This window comes from Lepisosteus oculatus, chromosome 2 (assembly GCF_040954835.1).
Source record: "Lepisosteus oculatus isolate fLepOcu1 chromosome 2, fLepOcu1.hap2, whole genome shotgun sequence".
Taxonomy (NCBI): Eukaryota; Metazoa; Chordata; class Actinopteri; order Semionotiformes; family Lepisosteidae; genus Lepisosteus; species Lepisosteus oculatus.
Window position 1 is genome coordinate 58,849,045 of NC_090697.1, and position 17,806 is coordinate 58,866,850.

At 34.5% G+C, this 17,806-nt stretch overlaps 2 protein-coding genes across 6 annotated transcripts in view; one reads left to right on the forward strand and one right to left on the reverse strand.

The window, feature by feature from the left end:
• The window catches only part of LOC107077127 (leucine-rich repeat-containing protein 15), a 28,866-nt gene extending 21,557 nt beyond the window's left edge, over nt 1–7,309 (forward strand). The window contains exons 3-7 of the mRNA XM_015345225.2: nt 2,004–2,084; nt 2,642–2,799; nt 3,301–3,499; nt 3,847–4,545; nt 6,151–7,309. Coding sequence (XP_015200711.1) covers nt 3,316–3,499; nt 3,847–4,545; nt 6,151–6,341 — 1,074 coding nt within the window. The 5' untranslated portion in view covers nt 2,004–2,084; nt 2,642–2,799; nt 3,301–3,315 and the 3' untranslated portion in view covers nt 6,342–7,309. The remainder of the gene's footprint in view (nt 1–2,003; nt 2,085–2,641; nt 2,800–3,300; nt 3,500–3,846; nt 4,546–6,150) is intronic.
• Nucleotides 1–17,806, reverse strand: part of LOC102683494 (dynein axonemal heavy chain 6) — a 120,903-nt gene that overhangs the window by 31,007 nt on the left and 72,090 nt on the right. For all 5 annotated transcript variants that reach the window (XM_015345202.2, XM_015345196.2, XM_015345211.2 and 2 more), the window contains 11 exons: nt 16,896–17,063; nt 15,152–15,238; nt 14,382–14,579; nt 13,734–13,904; nt 13,028–13,222; nt 12,298–12,479; nt 11,496–11,604; nt 10,752–10,877; nt 10,264–10,358; nt 9,421–9,580; nt 7,248–7,379 (listed from right to left, as the gene is read on the reverse strand). In XM_015345202.2, coding sequence (XP_015200688.2) covers nt 7,248–7,379; nt 9,421–9,580; nt 10,264–10,358; nt 10,752–10,877; nt 11,496–11,604; nt 12,298–12,479; nt 13,028–13,222; nt 13,734–13,904; nt 14,382–14,579; nt 15,152–15,238; nt 16,896–17,063 — 1,623 coding nt within the window. The remainder of the gene's footprint in view (nt 1–7,247; nt 7,380–9,420; nt 9,581–10,263; nt 10,359–10,751; nt 10,878–11,495; nt 11,605–12,297; nt 12,480–13,027; nt 13,223–13,733; nt 13,905–14,381; nt 14,580–15,151; nt 15,239–16,895; nt 17,064–17,806) is intronic.

Below are 17,806 nucleotides of genomic sequence, written 5' to 3' on the forward strand. Positions count from 1 at the left end.
TTCAAAGCGCTTTACAGGTAATGGGGACTCCCCTCCAACACCACCAATGTGCAGCACCAACCTGGATGATGCGACAGCAGCCATAGTGCACCAGAACGCTTACCACACATCAGCTATTAGTGGGGAGGAGAACAGAGTAATGAAGCCAATTCATAGATGAGGATTATTAGGAGGCCATGATTAGGGTTACATCCCTACTCTTTTAAATTAAAAACACCCTGTCATTTTTAATGACCACAGAGAGTCAGGACCTCAGTTTTACGTCTTATTCCAAGGCCGGCGCCATTTTATAGAATAGTGTCCCTGTCACTATACTGGGGCATTAGGACTCACATGGACTGCAGGATGAGTGCCCTTGTCGGGCCCACTAACACCTCTTCCAGCAGCAACCTTAGTTTTTCCCAGTTGCATTAGTTTTACAATGACAAAGATAATAGCGGCTTATGTAGTAATCATCATATCTTCAGCTTATTAAGTTCTGTTTCAATGTCCTGTCAATTTCCTGAGTCAGGCTATGTCAGCATGTCTAAAAACAAATGTGGTTTCTTTGGTTCACCATCTTAAGACGAACTGTCAATTTTCAAGACTAGTTTATGGTAAAGATACTCCTGATGGTGTTTTTATACCTTTATAATTTTACTTCAAAGAAAAGTTATTAAAGAAGACCTAAACTGCATAGACATATGAAAACGATCGTAAATGATGAATTAGATTAAATAATATTGGTTATGCTGCACTTAAACCAAAGTGGAGTCCAGAGCTCTCCAAGTAACAAGGTATTTATCTGTTGTTATAATACAGCTAATAAAAAATTTCCTTGCACGTCCCATGAAAAGGAATACAACCATTAATTTTCTAGATAAAATGCACATTATTTGCACTACTTATAATGGTGTGAACTCTATCTTATTAAGGTCGCATTTCAAAAGCTCACCAAAAAGTTAATTTGTGTTTCATTAATTCTAAACAATGTATTTTAATGTAATAAAATGTTAACTTTTAATGTGATCCCATTGACCCCATGGTCAGATAAAACAGTTCACTGCCTGGAGCAACAAAAGATTGCTCCAATTTAGGTCAATGTGCATGCCGTGAACTCTAAAAAAATGCACTTGTGTGCCATATGCTTTGATGCTAACACAATTAATTCTAATATTAATATTAAGTTATTTTGGACTCTAAAATATTAGGCCTTTTTGAACAGCATTGAAATGGGTGAAATCATTGTAATGTTTAATTTAAGAAATGTTTGTCTGTACTATAGATAAGTACAGATTTGGTATCATATAACTATACATTTATAGCTTTCAGAGGGAATCATGTACTACTTAACAAGCTGGAAGATTATGAATACTAATACAAAAGTATATAAAGAATGATGTGTGAGAAGAACACCTTGGACACTCATTTCACCACAAAAGGGTTGTTTAATAAAAGCTGTATTTAATCACAAGTTAAAACAGCAGGAAATAAATTATGGCAAGACTTTTACTTTTATGATAAAGGTGTTCTTTTTCAATAATTGTTTCATGGATACCAATCACCTTGATCTTTTCATGGGTTATCATTAGGCAGAATGATATTATTAGAAATTATACATATTTAACTATATCCACAGCTCCTGGATAAATATATAAAGAGGATAACATCTGATGGCTGCAGAGGTCATTAAATGGATAACTGTCAAGCTCTTGTGCTGGAAAGCTGTTGTTGGACAGTATATCATTATGCAAAGGCACATCAGTGCAAGAGTTTCAAATATAAATATTGCTGTTTACAGTATCAGCAGTAAGAAGACAAGACAAAAAGTCACGGCTTTAGAAAGGTCATGGTTCTGTATTCCACAAGGATCAAATTATTTTTGTATCCCTAGTCACTGTAAGGATTTTCCTTGGCTCATCTATCCAGAATGTGGTATTATTCATTTCAAAATTAGTGTCTTCTGGTTGGTAATCAGTATTTTCACCCACTTACAGCCTTACTACTGTATTTTATATTTACAGCTCATCACACTTGCATTTAAGAAAACATATATGAAACAGATTATGCAGAGGAGAACAGAAGAACAGACTTTAAAAATAGTGGTATGTTGCTATGCCTCCCTATTTTAAATGTTTTTATTTATCCTTAAGCATTTCTTTACTGAACATTTGCATAATGAAACAAACACTAATGCTTAGTGAGTGTGCCATAAAGACATCTGCTCAAATAGTGCATTGATGAAGCTTCAGTAGGCCACTGTTTGTGTGTGGTGCAAATGAGATGGTCAATTTCATCGATAAGAGTCTTCGCTAATTGAACTATGTTGTCTTTGTTAAATTCACAGACATAACCTATCAGCAACCAACGTGACTTGAGTGAAGGGCATCAATTTATCTTTTAAAAACTCTTTCAAGTCAAATAGCTTTACCTCGATTTAAGCAGCTACAGTATTTATATTCTTTTCTTTGACATTCACAAATGGAACTGAATACAAAACAAACAAGTAGATTAGTATAGTGTAACAAACTAGGAAAACCAAGTCATTCGCACATTATATTCAGTGGATCTGTTATCTGATTATGTCACTTTTCTCCAAAAGCTGTTACATAGATGTAATGCTGATATGTTGAATTTTATATTTGAACTGCCTCTTTGGTAGGCTGGTCTGTTTGGCTGATTTGTTGAGACTCACATGTAGATGCAAGGCAGCTGAACAGTACAGTGCCCAAAAAGCAAGGGCTTTATATCTGGAGCAATAATAAATCCCTGGTGAAGCAGCTAAGCCAAACTCTTCAGTATACTTTACAGACTTTCACAGTAAGTATTATTAACATGCACCTTTTTAATTTTTATTTTTAAATGAATTATACAGACAAATATGGTGTGCTAATTAATGTGTGTCCGTATCTTTACTGTGATAAGATGAGAAGGAGGGAATGAAAAATGTTTGAGAAGTTGCATTGCTTTAAACATTAATATACAGTACATACATTCCTTAAACAGTATGCATATGCTCCTTTCTGGTTGTACCAATGTTTTTAGAAAAAAGGAGAATATATTAGATATTATATTTCTGGAATAACTATCTTCTCAGTGTGTCAGTATGCATTTAAAGGGGAGCTGGACTGTAGGAGACCCGTCATCTCTTGCAGAACTCCTTCGATTTATTCCTTGCTGATTCCCAGCTCACGACGTGTAGTGTGCAAACTTTTAGACTAAACTGTATTGCATGCACCCATAGCCAATATAATATTAAGTTGTTCAAGAAAATAGACTGAAATATGTTAATCTATCTTAATGTTTTTCAATGTTCCCCAGGCTTTGCAAATAAATATGTTGTTTTTCATTTGGATGGTGATGGGGGCAGTTTGGGTATTGGAGGCAGCAGAAAGATGCCCAGATGTTTGTGAATGCTCTCAAAGAGCAAGTGTTGAACGAACGGAGGTAGACTGCCAAAAGAAAGATCTGAGATCCATCCCACCTACATTACCCCAAGATGCATGGATTCTCAAAATGGGTAAGCCTTTTGAATATGTAACACTAAATAAGGAGTAACCTTTTAATTGGGGACAAAATTCTTGAAGATGAATGTACTGAAACAAAGTTTGATATTTACTGGACATTTCTGGTACACTTTTTTGTTAAACCAAGCTTTACTTACCTAATGTTCTCATGTACCTTATTTATTATCCTATAATTCATTGTCAAAAGCTAAATATATATATATATCTCAAAGACCTTTATTTTAAAAACCATTCTTGTCACAATTGTATGTCATACTTTCAACATTACTTTTAGTTTGTACAAGTTTATACACATATGGTGTTGTTCTGTGATTTTAAGTCTGTTCTTTTTTTTGTTAAGGTGAAAATCTCTTACAAGAACTTCCAGCAAATGCCTTGAAAGCAGTTCCAAAAATTGAAAGTATAAACCTAGAACGTAATGAAATCAAATCCATTCATCCCCAAGCCTTTTTAGGAGCCAGAAATCTAATGCTGTTGAACTTGCATGGAAACCAGATTTCCAAACTCCCATTAAAAGGCTTTCAAGATCTCATCAGCCTACGTTTCCTTATAATGGGACAGAACCATATTACAACAATCAAGCCTGAAATTTTTGTTGGTCTTAGGAACTTGTCTGATTTGGATCTACCATTAAATTCTATTACATCCCTTCCTCCCAATGGATTCAGATCTCTCACTGCTTTAAAGGTTCTGGATTTGGCAGTCAACAAGATACAAAAGATTTCCCCAAAATCTTTTGTTGGTCTGGGAGAGCTCCAGTTTCTCAACCTGGATAGCAACAAAATTAAGAACATTCCCAGTGGAACCTTTAAGCCCACATCTAAGCTGGAAATGCTAGTATTAGACAATAACTTCATTAGAGCTCTAACAGCCTCAATGTTTGAGGGTCTGCCTGAGTTGCAGGAACTGTACATGAGGAATAATGAGATTAATAGACTACCTGAAGATGTGTTCAAACACATTCCTAAGATAACACAGCTTGCCTTAAGTGGAAACAGACTGAAGACTATTGATGGCAACTTACTTACTCAGCTGCCTGGTAAGAATATTTCTTTTGATCAGAGAACCTTCACACCGTTAAGCAACTTTTAAAAAGGCCTTTGCCCGATGTAAATAAATATATATTAATATTAATATGATTTAGAAACTGAATTTTATAATTGTCTATAATACTAAAACAACGGTTTCATTTAAAGGGTGCTTCAGCTCTTTTTTCATTGAAAACTAATTTCTAGTAAACATTTTAGTGGTAACTGATTGATGCATTTAATTAGTAAAAGTAATTGTTTTAAATGTAGTTTTCAGTTTAAGGCAGACATGTTTAAGTAAAATAAGCAGCACCTGCTGCAAAAACAAAACATGGTAAAACAGACTTTTCTAAAACTAGTAAAATGTATTATCATTGAAAAACAAAATGTCTTTTCAAGAACAAGGATGGGGAAGAGCATATTTCCAAATTAAGGCAGTCTAAGTGAATACTAGTTAGTCTATTGTAGACTAAAAATGTCATATCAACCTCATTTTTATTAGAACATGGTTCAATTACACAAATGAAACAGTAGTTTCACAAATAAAATCTATTGTGCTAAGAAGCAAATAAATTACCATTAATGGAACGATTAACAAAAACAGTCTATTGGACAAACACCTTAACTGAATTATTCAGTTACTAATTGCCTTAGTGATATTTAAATGAAAACGGAATCGAATAGTAGTTTAATGTGATTTTAAATTATCACAAAATAGTTCAGAAACCTGTGCATTTTAAAGGAGATATTGGGAGGAAAGAAGAAGGCAAAAAAGGTACCAATATTATGAATTAGGTATGTTTAAAAGAGAAAGTTGACCAGATTTCCATACTTTTCTTAGTTTGTGCAGCTCATAATTATGTTTGCTGTCTTTGTTTCAAGAATTCCTTGTTCACAAATCTTCTCAATTTATAAAAACTGAATTACATATGTAAAATAAACCAACCAAATATCTGATTTCTAAATGCAACAGAAAAATTAAAATACATTTTGTTGTGTACCTGCTGGAGATGATGACTTCTACTGTTCTAGGTGAGCAATGTGTTCAATATCTAGACTGACCTAGTGACCAAGGGTCTCAGTGCTTTGTGATCCTAGCCATGTGGTTATACAGTACGTCTATAACTCAGAAGCCATGTGGTTATGTGTCTAAACTCAGACTTAAGTATAATATTTTTCACTTATTTTCAAGTTAAACAGTCAGACTAACATCACCCACCTACAGTAGGTGCTGCACTTCAGTGGTTGGTCACCTATCTATGAAAGTACAGTATGCAAAAAATGCAAAGTGTTATAAGAACCTTCTTGATGGGAATTTCCATAGACATAGAAGTACTTTGCTTTAATATAAAAAATGATAATATATTGCTCATATTTTCTGAATACCCTTGGAATTAATGATGTTTGAAATGATGACATTATCACTTGTTCATTTATAGAGAGGCACAAGTAATAATAAGGTTAATTGACTACAACACAGTGTGACTAGTAAAAGAAGTTATACTTTTCATGATTTTTATTCCATAAAGCATCTCTAAAGTAAAAAAAGACTTTTAAAATCAGACTTTGTGTTTGGATTAATAATGTGGTTCCTTCTATCTTGTTTATCTTTTCAGCTCTTAAGGAAGTTTATATGCATGATAACCCCTGGGCATGTGACTGCAACATGAAGTCTTTAGTTCACTGGATGTCAAAGACAACTGTCAATCTATCACCCCTTGAAGCTCTAAAGTGCACAACTCCCTCAGAACAAAAGGACAAAACCCTCAACAAACTTCAAGTGGAAGATTTAAAGTGCAAAATTTAAAATGTGTCCCTGAAATATGTAAACTTTCCAAATCATATAACTACAGCACAGTATTTGTATTTGAGTACAAAATGAAATTTCAAAAAAGCTTTTAAGGGGTGAAAGGATAATTTAAAATGCTACAAGTTGAAATTTTGCCCCAAAACAAATGATAAAATGCACAAACGGTCAATTCAATAGATCAGTTTTATGGAATTCAATCCAGATAAACTGAGACAACTTTTTAATTGCTACAACAAACCATTGAAATTACTCATGTATTGTATGTATATAACAAATATCAAAGCAATGAAAGAGTAATTTTTAATGACTAACAAAAACAAACCACGAACCAATGAACTCATGAGTCAGATCTACTGGCTGAATGCATTCCTGAATCAGAGTTAACCTCATATTATTCCTTAATGGCAGAATAATCAATTTCTCAACAGCGAGGCATCACAGGCATTATATTTAAACCTATAGGTGATGCTATGGTACAGTTTGAGTTTCTGCTGTTAGACTTCCACTTAAGCAGAAATACACCTTGCATTGATAAGTGTAAGCAAATTTAGATCGGAAAGCAGTAGTCTTCTTTTGTATAACCAGCAGTTTCATTCACAATTTAAACAATACATTTCAGAAAAATACACTTAAATACTTGGTCACTGCAGAAATATTTATCCATCCATTATCAGAAAGCCACTTACTCTGTACTAGCTGTTGTATGTTGTTTTGCTATGTTGTGCATGATGGTTGGCTGTGACTGTCATTATTTACTGTTTTCTAATGTGCTGTGCATGAGAAAGGCAAGAATAAGAAGTCCAATGTTAATGAACATATGCAAATAAACTCCTCTGTCTCTTATTCCTGATAAGAATTGGTTAGCTGTTCATGGATACTCATTACATTTCCTGCTAGACATACCTTATGCACCTCGTGATAATGTTCCAGAGCCAAAACCCAAAGGCACATGGAGCGGCAAGCTACAGACACCAAGCCAACCTTTTCTGGGGTGAAGTCTGGATGTTTGGAATATCTGCGTAACTTCAAAAACACCTAAAACAGATTAAAATAGTAAGAAAAAAATGAACATTTCTTAATTTTATTAGAATTTCTGGACATACATATTTCTAGCTATGGTCTCAAACATCTTTCTCCTCAAACATTAAGTCTGTACCAGTGATGAGGATTATGGCATATTCATAAAAGAAGGGCTCCTCAAAAAGTAGATCACTTTTATCCTCAATCATCATAAGGCCTCCCTAGCTTCTTATATTTTATAAACCAGCAGGATTTCAATTTTTTCAAGCCATGTCTTTTAAATATGGTAGTTTAGTCATATATATTAAACCATGTCCATCATATGACTAAATTCATCTAAATTTTAGGTTTACTGACAAAATGAAAATTTGAATCTAATTCTGATTGATAAAAATATAATACCTTTCTGCAAGAAGGGGAAAATGAACTAGATATTTATGAACCAACTAACTGCACTTCTGTGGTGTCTAAACATATGGGGACACTCTTTAGAAATATACTGTATATCAAATCATCTGCATTGTAAAAACATCAATGAAGATGGCACACATTTTAAAATGTAGGACCTGCCTAAACATAGATTCAATAAACAACAATAAAGAAGCAAAGGTCCACATGAAATCTTACCCTGCAAAATAAAGAGTAGGAATCTAAGGAAATGTATGTACTGTATGTATAAGGAGCATAGTTCTGATTCCCAAGGGCTTTGATCATGCCTCCTGATGGAAGACTTTGGCTTTAGAGCCAAACAGCAACACTCCACAGAGAAGAAAAAATTCCACAACATTAAAAGACCAATCACCCCACTTTAAAAAAACAGAATTTAAAGCAATCTAAGTTCCAAGATTGTGACATCAGGTGATCTTCATTAACAGACTAATTGGCACTGAGCCCTATTATATACACAAGTATAATAGATGCTGGTCAATAACAAAAATTTACATAAGTAGTGTAGGTAGGTAGCTGCGTCAGCATGCCTAGGCTGCCAAGGAACAAGTAATAGGTTTATTCCATGCTGAAAAGAAAAGAAAGAAAACACAACGTTTCGGCTGTGGAGCGAAGTCGAGAGAGGTGAGGAGAGGTGTGAAACAAAACCGACAAATGAATATATTATCTTTGCTGACTGCCCTATCTTTCTTACACCCGAAGAAGGCTTCACAGCCAAAATGTTGCGTTTTCTTTCTTCTCTTTTCAGCATAGAATAAACCTATTACTTCTTCCAAAAAACAACATATTTATAAGCAGAGAAAAAAAATGGCCAAAATAACGCATGTGTAACAGTAAAGTTCTGTTCCTCTCTCTAAACCCCAAAATAACGTGGATTCTTGTATAACTGGTGAACCTGCTAATTCAAGGGAGAATAAAAAGTAGACAGTATAGCACACAAATTATCTGTAATAATTCACAAGGCATCCAAAAATGGCAGTTTTATGGCAAGATAAATTCAAAGTAAACAATATTAATGTAGTCTATGTAGATAATGGAATAGGATATGATAACCCTGGAAGAGGCAACCTAAGAAAAGAACTGAGATGTTTATGTTGACTTGTTAGTTGCCAGTTTAAAACAATCAGAAGAAGTGTATTTAAAATTAAGATGAGGAAGCACCTCTTTACAGAAAAGATTAGCAGAGTCCAGATCCGACATTTTCATGTTGCAGCCAATACATTTTTACAGAAATGGTCAGAAGAGATCCTTAGATCAATCACATCTGCTATGCCTTTGATTAAACAAACTGCATTGTCCCCTTTCATTTGCAAATTTTCTTATGTTTTTATAAGCAATAATGATAGTCAACAGCACATTTATACTGTTAGTGTTGAAAAAGCATTGAATTCAGATCTATAAAGGTACTTTTTAAAATGTATTTAATTTATTTTGACCAGAATAATCGTGTCACACATTGAGAAGTTGAAAGAACTGTCTTCAGCCTGGATAACAAAACACGTAGTCACAAATGTCACAATCACAAACTTCACAGTCACAAAGAACAGAAATCAGGAGCCTGGACCATGACCAGATAACCTCTTCTCATTTGCAACCTTCATTCTATTACCTTCTCAGACAAGCTGTCCTTGTCAAGTGTAACAAGTCGCTTAAGGAATCCTGGGTCTCCCAGCAGCTGCTTTGCTGTGCTCCAGTCAGGTTTCTGCTGTAGCAGTATACAAACTGCATGCATTACAGTTAATACCAGATCGGGGGGGTTTGTGTAGACTCTGGGTAAAGAAAGTACATACAGTATATCGCACTGTGGCAGAAACTACCTTCTTAACTGAAAATAGACAATGAATTGTTGTATGCATGCATTCTTCAGATTTCACTGTCTGCCATTCATTCTGATGACAGTACATTTGATACGATTAACAGCATGAATGTTGTTTTAATATTAATAAACCAATCACTATTAATTGAAACTCATCACCATGTGAATATTATGTGAGGGTAAGAAGTACAGTAATTGAAATAATCACAGCTTGTCAGTAGAACATGCCAAAGACTAATCACAGACAGAAAATTGACACATTGAGTCACAGTTGTTTCAGCATTAATTAGTGCGATACATATTTTAATAATGTTTAATTAGAAACAAGATGTCAAAGCAGCTCATTATTTAAGAAATCCTATTGATCTGTTGTCTTAAATATTACCCAAATGTTTGAACTTTATACATTTAGTGTAAACAGACTGTCTGTATGTATAAAGTTTATGGTAAAACTAGTAAAAACTTCTCCATATCATCTGTGGTAGTCTTTCAGTTCTAAACGACTTAAATGGTACATAAATTCTTGCAGTGAGAAAAATATCCAAATGATCAGTCCACTTCAACATTCCACATGTCGCTTTCAAGCAGAAGATCTACATATCTCATAACGATGCTATACAGCTCTGACAAACTCACCTGATTTCGGAGATGTCCGATTTTTCCAGGGCATCCAGAGCGGAGATTGCCTTTTGCAGCAGAGGCAGTGCTGCATTTAAATCAGCGGCAGCTTGCTATACAACAAACAGACCTTCTTGTTTGTTTCAGTTGTACAAAAAGGAAATTTTATTTAGGAATTACATTACACATTATATATTGACTTCCAGTCTTATAACCCTTAATACATAAATTAACACATCATTATAATGACTGAATTATGGAAGTGTGATTTGCTAATTGTTATAATTAATGTTTTTATATGCTTTTTTAGCTATTTGAATTCAGCATAATACTGAATCACATTTGTATGTTCTACAAGACGTATTACAATGTTACATTTATAAAAATTCTCATCATAAAAAAAATGATGCCATTAAGAAGAAAAAATATTATTAGGGTAGTACTGGATGGCTAGACTGTTAAGGCTTATTATGTTGTATGAATATCCAGGTCGGAAAAAACATCACCTCGGCATATTCCTGAACAATGCTGGTTTCTTCTCCCATAATTTTTTCTTCCATTTTCACAATCGCCCGGACCTGCTCCACTGCCTCGGAATCTTTTTGCAGTTTTTCCATCAGGATTTCTATATCCTGTTAGGAAAGTACAAAGTGTTTGATTAGTCCTGGGTAACAGGACTGTACAGTACTTGCACTCTGTCATCTTAAAAGAGTATGATTTTTGTATACATGTTTTTTTATAAATTGTTCTGACTCCTTTGTTAAAAGTACTATATTATTTCTGTTTTGTAACTTGAGAACAAACAGTACAAGATAAAACAATAAAAAGATCAAATGAAAAAAGCTAATTGGATTTGTTAGAATTTTAATTTGCATTTGGAAAAATACACTTTTCTTCTTAGATTATTATTAAATATAAAACAGATCCTTACATTTAAAACACTTTACTTGCTTATAGCTCCATAGTAAGCATTTTTAATATAAGGCCGAGAATGTATATTTTGATTTTTAAAATTTTTATAAGAACCCACTATTATAAACTAATAATAATTTAGTTTTCTTGAGATAAAATGGAAGCCAGGGTAATTTAAATGAAATCTAGTCCCTGATAACGGGGAAAAATATAGCATACATTTATTTGAATATACAATATGGTATCCTATGAAATAGATTTTATATGTGAAATAAAAGCAAACAATTAAATATTTATTCTGCTGATCTGTTCACTGTGAAGTAAACAGTGACACTCACCTTAGACATTTCTTCAATTTTTGGGCCCAATGACACCAGCTCATCTTGCATTACCCTGACCAATGATGTTGCCTCGGATAACTTGGACAACCCATTGTTAAACCGATCCCTGTTTGAACACAAGGAATTTCATGGGTCTATACAGGAAAATTTGTATTTGAATTGCAAAATGTAATTGTAATAAAATAGACTTTGTATAGTTTATAGTACTAGGCTTTAAATAATTGCAAGTTTGTATTAAGCAGGACTTTCTTTGAGAGAATGAATAGAGAAATATGCACAGGAATAATGTAATTTGCCTCCACACTGTACAGTTAATGAAAAATCCAATTGTCTTTACATTTCAATACATATGGGCACTGATGCATCCATGAGGAAGGTTTTTTTTCTTTATTGCTTCCATTCAACCACTCACAATAAGTAATAGCTGCTTTGCTGGGAACAAACACAGTTCTGGGCTAATACCCCATCCATTATGGAGTCACAATTTATTAGTCCTATAAAATCCAGGATAAAATCCTGGCTATGGACTTCTACTTTTCATAAAGTGGTAGTTTTTCAAATCAATACTGTCACTCCAGCAAAATACAGTCAAGACTCAAAATACCTGTAAGGAATACTTGAACTGTATAATGTACATTTAGCATTAAATATTTGTCTGTGTCAAATCAACAATTCAATCAGGCAATCAGATCCATTTTGTGTTTTTAACGCATTTTAAATAAGTCTTGTCTTGTTTTTTATCATTTTAATATGAGCTTAAGGATTTCAGTGTTGAAAAGAAATACATTTGGTTACAGACCTTACGCCCTGAATTTTCTTTTTTTGGAGATGAGTCATTTTGGAGAATGTATCTAGGAACTCCAGAAAGCTGCTTGGCGTTATGTAATAAGACCTCCTCATTTCATTCCAGTACTGCACAGCTGTCAGAGATACACTGTAGTGGACATCCACACAGACTTGAGCAACATTAGCATGCAGAACCTGAAAAGGCAGGGAGACCTTGAATTTACAACAGGAATGCACATACCAATCTGGTTTTCTGGAGTAAAAAAATAATTAAAAATACCTTAATGGTATGAGTAGGTAGGTAGGTCCCCTTTTCAGGCTCTAAAGGCCCATGGGGGAATGGGGGGCTAGGGCCACCATTTTCTTGACCATCTGACACTGGAGGTGGAGGTGATGTGGTCAGAATCACACACCGGCCGGCCTATTACCCCCAGATGGATTAACACCCTGTACTCATTTGGAAAGCAGGCTGAATGGTATGAGTACTGACTTTAATTTAAAAAAGGACTGGAGATAAGACTTACCTTAGGTAACCTGAGGTTTTATACCAACTTGTTTTCTAACAGAAGGGTCAACATGGAAAAGTACCTGGAGGGACGCTTAATAGAGGGCATGTAATTCTACAAAGGAATTGTTTTTATTGCACCGTTAGATTAATTGACTAGGTGAATATGGAGATCTGAGATGGATCTTTAAACATGATGGGCCATATTAAATTATCCTACAAGGCCTATTTATTATACCTTGAGTTCTTTTTCTTCAAACTCCATAGAGTCAATGAAGATGTCTGCAACCCTGAGTAAGGCTTCTTTTGTCCATTCGCTGTACCAGTCAATAGTGCAGCAGCTGAGCAGAGCTGGGTGCGTGCGGGAGTGCTGGCGTAGAGACGACCCCACAGGGCTGCATGCCAAAACAATGTGAAGCCTCTGATGCACTTGCTGAAATAGTTGTTTTAAATACTCATTATTCATAGCAAACACTGCACAGCAACAACATGGTACACCCAGATAAAGAAATTAATAACTGGACAGGACACCTTCTGATGTTTGTCACATTACGATGTCATTTTCTCTTGCCTCTGTCCATTATGCTAGCAATCAGTATTGGGCATGATAAAATATTTGCTGTTAAAATGATGTTGACAGAATTGAAGAAATTTAAGACACTTGAAGTAAGTCTGCCCTTAACCTTATGCTTTTGGGATAGTATCTAGATGCAGTTAGGTTGCTGCAACCCTCAATTAAAAAAGAAGCTTTCTTAGTAACCTACTAAGTTAACTAAAAAAGAAATTGGGATGATACTTATATGCAAAAATATTGTTGGGTATCTCAGTTTTGTTATACTTTGTAAAGGACTGGACAAGTCCACAGAATTTAACAAATTTTCATATCTCTTACTTGAAAGACTGCTTTTGCCTACAACCTGACAGATATCCTGTAAAAGCCATACCTTTAAGAATAATGAATACATTTCTTCTCTGCTGTCCTCCTTATTGTAATTGAGAGATCTTTCTATAACAGATTTCAGCTCAACTGCAATACCATCAATCTCTTCCTTGTCAAACAAGCCTGGAACCTCACCAGAGTTCAGAATGCAGTTTATGTCTTCAAGGAAAGAATCCTTTGGAGATACAGTAATAATATTAATTTGACAGATAGTTGCAAACATCAAACAAAACAAAAAGTCTTAAGATAGGGAGGCACAATTAGTGTTAGGAATGTTTGATATGAAACATTTCAAACTTGGGAATATCTTATATACCAGCAGATCAGTCTTTCTAAAAAAATTTCAGAATGGAACTGGTACTTGAAAGCTTCTATATGACAGAAAATATTCATGTAAAAAGTATAACACTAATTCATTGATCAATTGTGACTTTTCTTAAGGGATTTAAGACAGATGAGTGCTATTTAACTAAATGCTTGCGCTTATGTCATGCTCCTTGTAGGTAGGTGTTTCTAATTGAAACTTGTATTAAATCTGAAAAACAGAGCACAATACTTCTGTTAATATGCCACAGGATATAAAACTACATTGTCAAAACCACTAATAATTAAAAGACTCTTTTCTGCTTTATTATTCATAATTTACCCATACCTTAATTATATCTGAATCTTTGATGAGAAGCACAGTGTTTGTTCTGTTAAGTCCTGTTTGTCTGTAGACCTTTTTTAGATCTTCACAAAAGTCAGAATGGCTATAGGTGCGAGATACTGGCAGCCTGTACAGCTGGCAGCCTGAAATGTAGCAAGCCAAGGATGCACAGGTAGCCTTTCCTGTGCCATTTAGCCCAATCTGAGCAGAGAAGAAAGTAAAAAGTCAATGCTGAGATAATTATCATTAAATAATTGATTACAAATATAAATCCCAATGGACCACCACACTGACACTGTGCATAAAAACGTCCAATTAAATTTAAAAATAATTAATCACCAAAAATCAGAATATATTCCTTCTGTTTGAACAATTGGCCAAATACTTATTTTTTAAAGATAAATAAGAATCACAGTCTTTAATTATCCCACAAGACAAAAAATAAAGACAAGCAATCCACCATTTGATTCAATCTTATCTGATGCCGGTAGCATATAGACAAGAACATAAGGAAGGTTATGAATGAGAAGTGGCTTCTGGTCCATTTAGCCTGATTGCCAGTTAGTTGCTGAAAGAAGCCAGGGTTCTGGCTTCCTCAACATGGCTTGGGCAGCTTGTTCCATACTGCCAAAAACCTTTGCCTAAACAAGTGCCTTTTTTCCCCTTGTGTCTGCTCCATTTTTTGCTGTTTTATTTGAAGAGGGGGTTGAATTTGGGGTTGAATTTGTCAATGATAAAGAATGATACTGGTTTTGACAAAGGTTTCTCTGTACCAGCATCATATGTCCTCCTGGTTGTCTGAACACTCTGGCAGCTCTTGTGATGTGCTCCACAGCTTCCTTGAAGAACACCATAGGAGACTGTACATAAGAGGAATTAAATGTTAGCACCTTTAAAAGTTAATTTATATATACCCTGTACTGAGCAGAGACTAGAAAGCTTAAGATCTGTCATATAGTGAAAAACATATCATTACTTATAATTCTGCCTTTAATTCAAAGGATGCAAATAATAGTTTACACTACAATGAGTTTAATCAATAAAGCATTCACAGTATGACATGTTATCTGAATAGATGTACAATAGCAGGCATTAATTTCAGTTAAAGGATATTGCTGTCCCTCTTGATGTTTCACAAAATCATTATCTTATTTAATATGTTGCAGATCCTCCCATTTTCCCAAATGTAATTAATGCAACTGTGTAAGAGAAACCAGAGAAGACTAAAGCTCAAACAAAATGATTAATAAACAGAAATACTTTAAAACTCCAAGTGATTCATAGTAAAAGAAAATATTACAATGAATACTGACATACTTAATTTTATTACACTGCTCCTTCAGACTGAAAACCTATTATAAGAATGGTTATAACATAGCAGTACTTCAAATGACAGACTAGACGTAAAAAATTACAATAAAGATATTTTAGTCCCAGACTTCTGTTTTGGTAGTTTTGTAGCTGTACGTGTGTGGCTGATGTACCCACTCATTTTCCCTCTCTCATATTTGAATCAAATTTAATGAGTACTGAGTATATTAGGGCTTAATGTTTTGCTATGCCATTTCCTAAATTTGGTGGTGCCTAGTGCTAACAGATAATTCAGGGCATAAGACGAAATGTAAATCATTGGAATCATTTAACCCCAACTACCCTTAAATTGGGGCCCTTAACCCAACTAATCCAGAAGTGCCATATAAATGGCTGACCCTGCGCTCTGACCCCAAGCTTCTCTCTTCCCGTCTGTGTGCCTGTGTGTCTCATGGAGAGCAAGCTGGGGTATGTGAAAAAAACAAATTGCAAATGCAAGAAATTGTATGGCTAAGAAGAAAATGAAAAGCTTTTGTGGAACGCTTGATAAGTCTTTGTCTTGAGAGAGCTATTTTTCATCTAACTCTTAATAGCAAAGCTGAGATTTGAAGTTGATCACCCATCCTAGAATTTGCTTATCTTACATTTCATTCTTCTTGTAGCCTAAATTTGCCTTGAGTGTGTATTTGACCTGGCTACTGTATGTTGTACAAGAAATAAAGTATACTGTCAAAAAGTATTTCAGCATTATATAGCCATGTTCAAAATCTAAATGATTTGTAAATGTGGCATTATATAAAGTATTCTTACAAATTAGGAGACATAATCTGCTTAAAAATCAGCAATTAATATTTAGGTTGAGATGTGTTACTTGAAACTTCTGTAAAACGTCTAGACGCTAATAAACACATACTGTATGCATCTCTCACTTTACATATACATGTGCATTTATGTACGGTACATAGTACTTACAGAAATTGAGAGAGTGAAATACTGTATATATACAGAGTGGGAAAATCTGAGAGTTGAATGAGAGAGGGATTCCTAAATACAATTTAAATAACAATGACTATTTCTGAATATGCCACTTTATGTCTTGTACTGTACATCTGGTTTTACCTACCTTACAGTGATCAATTTTTCCTTTACCTTTTCAGATACCAGAATAAGACACATTTACCCTGCCAGTATGTTCTTTATAAATACCTGTGAACTTCTATTGCCACTTCTGATATCATATTCTTCTAAGACTGCCTGTAGCTTCTTATGATCCGCAATGTTTTTGTATTTTCTAAATGGTACTGGGATGTTCATGTCTAGAAAATCTCCAAATGTAATTGGTTCCTTCATCAGCTTTTCAGCTGGCCAAGAGACCTTAAAAATGTAAAAAAGGGACACTTATTTATATTCACTAACATTTATAATACACTTTTTATTCTGGAACTTTAAAATCTAAAGTTATAGCTTGTTATACTGTATTTCTTAAACAACTTGAATTTAAGTTTTTATGTTGATCTTGAATTACTGAATAGTTTTGTACTGGAACTTCACGATAAATCATTCTAATCTCATTGGATGTTCCAGAAGAAAACTGCAACTTCTTCATGTAAACTTCATGCAGTTAACTTACTATAATGGTAGAAGTCATTTCTTCACCCTTAAAAGTTTGTTCATAAATCTCATACCTCAGTAGAAATTCTTAAAATTAATGCAATTCAACAATATATCTTGTAAGAGGACCCGGGGAAGGGTCATCTCTAACAGGTATTTCTGGAACGAAACACTGATTACGGACACTGGTTAAGGATACATCGCGGACTGGCTTTATTACGGACTTTTGGAAATCGGATCGGATCAGGACTAAGGGAACGGATTGCGGACTGTATTCGGAAGACAGTTGGAGGAAGAAACGCCACGGATCTCAGGAAAGGAAAGTGTGGTGTGAGTACTACCGTCATTTACATAAACTCTCCCCCGGAGACACCACAACCTGTAGACTTGTCTTGCCATTTTAATATCCTAAACCTAGTGAGTAAAGAAAACCAACATCTGTGCATCAGACTTCAGCATTAAAAAATATTTAAGTGCATTGATAAACTGATGAATTGATATAGCTA